The sequence below is a fragment of the Temnothorax nylanderi genome, unplaced genomic scaffold (genome assembly GCF_030848795.1).
Source record: "Temnothorax nylanderi isolate EJ_2023f unplaced genomic scaffold, tnyl_v1.0 TNYL_tig0407_pilon, whole genome shotgun sequence".
In the NCBI taxonomy this organism is placed as follows: domain Eukaryota; kingdom Metazoa; phylum Arthropoda; class Insecta; order Hymenoptera; family Formicidae; genus Temnothorax; species Temnothorax nylanderi.
In genome coordinates this window covers 45,628-53,231 of record NW_027249469.1, presented here as the reverse complement: position 1 = coordinate 53,231, position 7,604 = coordinate 45,628, and the positions used below count along the sequence as shown (strand labels likewise).

Sequence of the window (7,604 nt, the reverse complement as noted above, 5' to 3'; positions counted from 1 at the left end):
TAAGTATAAAAATATTTTTATGTATCTGCACATATATGTATATTCCATGCCATGTATAGTCATAAATTAGGTGTTCTTCTTCTATAGGCATCTATAGTCATCTAGGATTTAGGTGTTTTTCTCATTCTATAGGCATCTATATAGTCATCTAGGATTTAGGTGTTCTTCTCATTTCGGTCTATATAACAGATAGATTCAATATAGTGTTATATAGAAAATATATTTTAAAAACAATATTATTAATATATATATATATATAAATATAATTGTATATAATTTATAAACAATATACCAGTTTCTCTCAGATATCTAGTTTTTGCATATTTAAACCATGTGGATACATTATCTTGAAAGTCTTTATCCGTGTACATAGGAAAATGTTTTCTTATTGCATCTAATAAAAATAAAAAGTTATATATGTTAAATTGTCATAATTTAAAAAATTACCAAAAATATAAAATTAATTCTTTTAATTTTTTGTAAGAAAAACTGGTAAGAAAAACTGCAGCAAACAAGTAAAATGCATAACTTCTCTTTGCGCTGCCAGCGGCGCAATCAGGAGTTAAAAAATAAAAGTAAGAAAATCTGGACTACATACTTTTTAAAATTTCCATTATGCGTAATAAGTTCAATTGATAATTTTCCTTGCGCCCAAACCAAGAGCATTTAGATCCCAGCTTATTGGTAAATAGTTTCTCCAATCCATTTTTACATAAAGTTTGAGCACTATTACCTCCTAATAAATAGAAGAACGTTTCCTATTCAAAAAATAAAAACAGTTCGTGTAGCATAGGACTTCATTTTTAATGCAATTGTAATTTTAATTTTTTTAAGTATATTTTATGAAAAGAATTTCTTTACCAATTGTTTTGATGCGGCTATATTTGCTTTCAAGCCATCGTCGAACTCTAACAATTTTTTATATTTATTAAAAGGTTTTGTAGGAATTATATTTGTCGTATCTGTCAGTATATTTGAGTTTCTTGCAGCAGTCACCTTTGAAGCCAAATTTATATTAATTCGAGAGTCTAATTGTTTTAAGAACTCATTTTGCTGTTCTACCATTTTTTTAGTTGCCAAAACATTCTCTAATATTTTTAATGTTACATAGTTATCTGAAAAAAATAGTATTTGTTAAATAAATATTTTGTAAAAGTTACATGAAAAAAGCGTAAAATATATACTTTTTATGTAAATTTGAAATTTCACATTTTTACACTTAGCTTATTTAGGGTCGGTTGTTCCAAGCCTTGGTAAACTAACTAATAATAGTTAAATCATATATGTGTCTTTGTTTTTCCTTCAAATTAGACAAGGTAGACATATATGGTTTAACTATTGGTTACTTTACCAACAGGTTGGAACAACCGGCCCTTAATAAGGTATAAACATAACAAAAATATTGTAGATATTGAAATTAATACCTGTTCGTGAATCTTTAATAATGTCAGCCACTTCGACAAAACTCTCATCAGCTGTATTTGTTGTTACAGCAGCAATATTATTTTCTTGGACTAAACAAAACAAAATTTACCTATTATTTTCGTTTTATACTTTGATTTCTGAATGAGAAATATTATACCTTCTTTGTCGATTTCATTTACTATTGCGGCTGAAGTGCCATTTTTGTTATTGAAATCACTCCCTTCTGCAATGATAGCAACATCTTTGTCGGTATTTATATTATTATAATTTCGTTCCTTTTTATATATTTACCATAGATATATAGATCATTATCTCCTATGTGCCAAGATAACTTTAGATAATTTAATGAGCGGATAAATTTTCATCCCTCGTGCATGCTCAATGGTACGTTCACCTAGTAGGACGAATGGCTTCCGGGAGAAATACACAACTGCGCATGTGCAAGGGAAAATGTATTCCCTCCATTAAATTATGAAAAGTTATCCAAGCACTAAATATACTATGCTCTATCTATATGTCTATGATATTGATAAATCTACATGCATGTGCAAAAACTAGGTAAATATGAAATAAAAGATATTGTTCACAGTTCAAAAATAATTAATAATAATAACCATTATTGAGTTGTTGTGAAGGCAAACTTGGTACTGCTTCATCATGAAGTAATTCATCGCATGGATCTACAAAGTAGTAATACATATAGAAGCGCGTGCGTTAAATATTGTGTATTATTTTAAAAATAAGGGTCACATATATTGGTAATAGTAATTATTTCAATTTATTTGTAATAATTAGTACATGTTACCTGTCTGTATATCGTGATCAGGAATTGTTATCGAAGGAGGCGGTGTTATTCTGTGTGAGTGATCGCTGTCGGAATTGTGGTGACTGACATCTTGGTTCTTATGCTTCTTTCTACGTTTACCTTTCCCTAGCTGGGAACATGATGTTTCCGTTTCTGAATTTGATTTTTTTTTCGTATAATTTAATGCGTCCTGATAAGATTCTGCAATTGGAGAAAGTTACAGTACAAAAAAAATATTTTTAATGCATTTAGGACGGAAACCATTATTTGTGCTTTGCTTTAAGGCATCTTATGATGGCCTTGGTTCAATTTGTATGTACTATTGAAGACAGATTTTCGACATGTTACAAAGTTTCTTACAAGTGCTGATTACATGAATAAACTAGGTATTTTTACTTGTATAATTTATAGACGATATTGTCAAATATCCTCTTTCATTAAAATTCTTACCATATTGAATAAGCAGTTCTACTGTGAACATTTCCCAGCTGCTGTCCGGTTGTGTATTTTTCCGAATACATTTTCTAGGATTTTTTTTCGGCCATTTACAGAATATCTTGTCTTCCTTTTGTTCTAGCCATGAAGTTGGTACAACTTCAATTTCACCAGTTTGCTCAGTTACAAATTCGACGACAGACCATATCTGGAAACAATGCAAGAAATGAAGTTTTTAATTAACTGTTTAAATAACTAATAATATTTTAATAACACCGCAGTAAAAAATTTGTTTGAAAGCTTCTTTAAAAGTACCTTATATATTTTATATATTTTTTATTTTGTACATTTTTTGTATATTATATATTTTATATATCATATATTATATATTTTTATTTTATACATTTATTTTATTTTTTATATTTATATATTTTTTATTTTACATATTTTATACATTTAATTTAACCTATTATATATTTTATTTCCATTATGTAAGTTTTAATTTTTATTTACACATTGGCTATGTATTATTGGTAGAATAATAAAACCGTTATTGTACGGATATTTGATGCACTTCATGAGTATTTCATCAATATTAATTGTATAGACATTATTTATAGCCAAGTTTTGACAATGTTGAATATGGAATAATTGAGAGGAACACGGTGAATTAAAAAATAATTTGGATTGGGTAAACTTATTTCCTTTTAAAAAAATTTCTGACGTGTCATTTTTTTGACATATGTCTGTAATGCAAACAATAGATTTGTCTTTCAATATGACACAATTATCTCTATCCGATATCTTTAATTCATACCTTTCAGTATCAATCTCTTTAAAATATGTGTACTTTTTTTTATTATGAATTTGGACTCTATATTGTTTTCGTAAAACTGGATATTTTGTCACATCTTGTACTTGTTGTACTTGTTCTTGTTTTTTGAGTCTGTTACAAATTTGCTGTAAAGGATGTCGTGACATCTTCATTTTCTTTTTAATTTCAAACAAATAATTTTCAAATTTAAAACAGCTAAAATTTTCTAGTGGACCATGCTTAACACAATCTGCAGGCAAGTGTATTAGACCATGCACGTTATGAGTGAGATATTCAGTTCCATAAATTATTTCATATTTCTTAACAAAATATTCCAAGAGTTGTAGAGCATAATTATTATATGTTAAATATAATTCAGAACTGCTTAAAATTCTAATGGCGCACGATAAAGCCATAAAATGTATATACACATTTTTGTTTGCTATGTTTTGTAATGCAACAGGTCCGGTATACAATAGAAACTGTCGTAGTTCTGTGGCTTTATAATATTCTATTTCTTCCAGACTTCTTGGTAATCGTGCAAAGTCTGTTGGCAAATAGTTTCTAAATAATAATAGTTCATCATTAACTTTTTTTTTGTCACTTTCAGATAAACGAATATTTTTGTTTCCCCTTATTAAAAACATTAAAATCCGTTTTACAACTCCCAAATATACTAGGTGCATACCATCGAGGGGTACTTGTGAAACTAAACCCATATTCAATTTTTCCAAAGGACTTACACCTTTATGAAATTCTTCGTCCAACTTATTTCGGAAACTGCTATCATTCCTTAACTGTCCATTAATCTTTACAAATACAACTTTTCCATTAATAAAAGTTCCTTCTTCAGTACATTTAGTACAACTAGAGTAACCTGTGTGACCTTTAATGCATAAAAGAAAAGATTTTGCTGGAGCATCGCAGAGAACTTTACTAACTTTTACTTTAATACATCTGTTATTTATCTGAAAACCATTTTTTTCTAAGTTCTGAAACTCGTTTATAAAGGAATTCATAAATTGATGTACATCGGCTGGTTTTTTAAGGCCATGGTAAATCCCAACAGCAAACGGCTTTCGCCACTTTTCACTGATAGTATGCAAATCTATATAAATAAGAATTGGCCAAAATTGACTGCTTGAACTTTTCGATATTGGCAAACCATCAATATTTATGCAAATAGGTAATACTATTTCAGTGCAATCCATAAATAGTTTTTCTATAATACAACTACTGTTAAGTATTCTGCGTAGTCCATTTTCTATTCCTAGGTGACAGTAAAAACCAGGATAAACAGTTATAATTTCATAAGGACATGACGTAGGTGTTTGCAGAATCGTTCGCGAATCCTGTGGAAATTGTGGAAATGGTACTCTTAGTATAGTCAATAATTCATTTATGGCGCACTGGCTTAATAAGTGTCTATATTTCAAGATCCATTGTTGAACCGTATTTATAAAATCATCTACTACTGCAGGAAATGTGTCACATCGTTCTTTAAACAATGACGATTCATCTTTATATATATCTTCATCAATATTTTCAATATATTCTACCGACTCAAGTAAATTATCTGCCGAAGAATTATCCTGAGAAGCATGATGTGCGCCATCAACGTTATCATCCGTTACAATATTGGCGGAAACATCATCATAAAAATTTTTATTTTGTATCAAGTTTTTAGTATGATTATTCGTCTGTATTATATCCCGATTAATTTGTAAAATTTGTATTAAATCTTTTTTTACTATTCGACGCAAATGTCTTTTACTTGAAAAATACTTTTTGATTTTAGTCATTATTATATTACACTGCAGTTATACAGAAGTTTATATTATTTACACACTTAATACACACTTTATTCAATATATATAATATAGCTAGAAAAATTTAATAAACGAGAATAAGTTATAACTACACCGCACAATGCACGAGAATATGGTCGTGTGTTACGTGTGATGGACAGAGACTGGCCATAAGGGGGGTACTTTTAGATTGGTCCGCCAGTTTCGTCTAAAGCAAGAGAAACAGAAAGAGAAAGAGATATAAAGGGGACAAAGAAAGACATAGGATTTGACGAAATGTGCTGGCCAGTCTCTGGTAGAAGGGACAAATCTAGCCGACTTTTGGCGGGCCGACAAGTCAGCCGACAAGTTGTGCCCCTACGGGCCTACGTAAACGGGACTGTAAAAGATATCAATTTAATACTTACGTTCGATGAATTCTGCAGATCATTCGCATTATTCAAATCCATTTTTTATAACACTAATTCACTGATAATACTGGGTATACGACTGTGCGTCAGTGATGCAAGATCGAGCCGGCTAACACCGCACGCACACAGTAATAACCGCTTGAGCTGCGTGTATACCGAAAAGGGGGAAAAACTAGTTTTCAACTGTTTAGACCACGGAGATAAAGGAGTGAACATAAGGCTGCGGGGGTGAAGCACCGGTGGGGAGGGGAATTCAGTCGTCAGCTATGTTCTTACGGACCACTCGTCGTAATGCCACCTATCGATACTTAGCTGTATCAGCTGCGTAATATTGGTAATGCAGAGAGAAATTTACAATTAAATATGAGAAATAATATATACACACAATTTTACTGTCTTCTAAACAATATTAATTTATTTAGAGAACAGTAAATTGTGTGTACATGTATATTATTTGAATAATTTCTTATATATTTATTTGTGAATGTCTCTCTGCATTACCCATTTTACGTAGACAATGCAGCTAATTAAGTATCGATAGGTGGCATTATGAATGGTCCATAAAAAATATGGCTGACGACCGAATCACAGTATAACCATACCCAGTAGCGACACTGAGCGACACCTGACGTTCCCAATTTCTCCAAATTCCGTACACCCAGGAATATGGCGGCCTGTAGGTATGACAGAGAGAAAGATACTTTTCTCTCTTTCTCTCTTAAGCGTTTGTACATCTCAGAAGATGGCGGCGAGTCATGTGACCTGGGACCCTTCACATCAAAGGTGCCGACACTCAGTGTCGCTACTGGGTATAGTTATACTGTGACCGAATCTTTCTCTCCACCAATGCTTCACTCCCGTGCCACCAAGCTGGCCTTAATGTTCACTCCTTTACCTGATCTGTGGTTTAGGCCAGCGCAAACTCTAGCACAATGTTTTGGTTTAGACCAAAGACCGGCAAACGTATGCCATGAGCATTTTCCTTCACACCGTTGCCTTAAAAGGCTTCTGCAGCAGCCAGCGCGATAAAGTCGCACGCGCGATATCCAATTAATGAGCGTACCGCCTTCCCGCTCATCTCTGTATGTTGCGCATTATGCGTTCTACATATAGTTCGCACATATATATCGTTGTTGAAACATTGTTATGTTACAATTAAATAAAACGTTATATAAGTATGCAACACTCGTACGACGTAGTCGTGCAGTAAACATTTCAGTAAAATCAGATATGTAATGTTATTAAAACATTTCTCAATGTCCCAAAATGAACGTTTTACATGAAAAGTTCATGCAACATTTTATAATGAATGTTTTAGAAACGTTTCATATATAATGTTAAGCTTACATTTTAAATGGCACATTACAAATTAAATGTTCTCTAAACGTTGCAAAACGGATAATATGTAACGTTACAAACTGGATGTAGCTTGAACGTCACGCAACGTTTTATTTAAAACGTTCCAAATGTTTGTTTTAAATACCAAAATGGAATGTTCTTGCGACGTTCTGTAGATGTTAGAAATAAAACGTTTTACTAAAACTTTTATACAACATTGTATAAACATTTATTATGAAACGTTTTAAATAAGATGTATTCTTCTCGAATGTAACGTCACCTGAAGGTTTCATGTTTAGTGGGTAGAGCAATGCATGTACATATATAATAAAAGAAACAAAATGTATTTATCGCAAGCCATCATAATGCACTTAAATAAATTCGCTATTAATTGCGAAAAATCACTAGAACAATGCAGGTACACATATAATAAAGGAAACAAAATGTATTTATCACAAGCAAATGGGTCCTTTCCATTTACTGACACAAGTCGACACAAACGTCGTTCTATCTTTCTTTGCATTCAGTGAGTAAAAAAGACAGAACGACATTTGTGTCGACTTGTGTCA

General features: G+C 31.5%; 1 protein-coding gene across 2 annotated transcripts; it reads right to left on the bottom strand.

Annotated features, from left to right (window-relative positions):
• Positions 1 to 5,857, bottom strand: LOC139782383 (uncharacterized). Of its 2 annotated transcripts, XM_071721406.1 has the most exons (10): positions 5,695 to 5,857; positions 2,681 to 2,873; positions 2,231 to 2,431; positions 2,040 to 2,105; positions 1,583 to 1,648; positions 1,425 to 1,514; positions 862 to 1,115; positions 599 to 758; positions 293 to 394; positions 1 to 178 (listed from the first exon to the last, which is right to left on the bottom strand). In XM_071721406.1, the coding sequence occupies exons 1-10, from the start codon at positions 5,734 to 5,736 to the stop codon at positions 156 to 158; spliced, it is 1,197 nt and encodes a 398-aa protein (XP_071577507.1). In that variant the 5' UTR covers positions 5,737 to 5,857; the 3' UTR covers positions 1 to 155. The 2 variants fall into 2 exon arrangements, with proteins under 2 accessions (XP_071577507.1, XP_071577508.1); XM_071721407.1 differs by lacking the exon at positions 293 to 394 and having other exon boundaries at positions 5,695 to 5,856.
• Positions 5,858 to 7,604: the final 1,747 nt, after the last annotated feature.

Coding starts and splice junctions, on each gene's coding strand:
- LOC139782383 (XM_071721406.1), bottom strand. CDS start 5,736: ATGGATTTGAATAATGCGAATGATCTGCAGAATTCATCGAAC. Junction 1,515..1,582: donor AAATGAAATCGACAAAGAAG/GTATAATATTTC, acceptor TGTTTTGTTTAG/TCCAAGAAAATAATATTGCT. Junction 395..598: donor CATAATGGAAATTTTAAAAA/GTATGTAGTCCA, acceptor TATTTTTATTAG/ATGCAATAAGAAAACATTTT.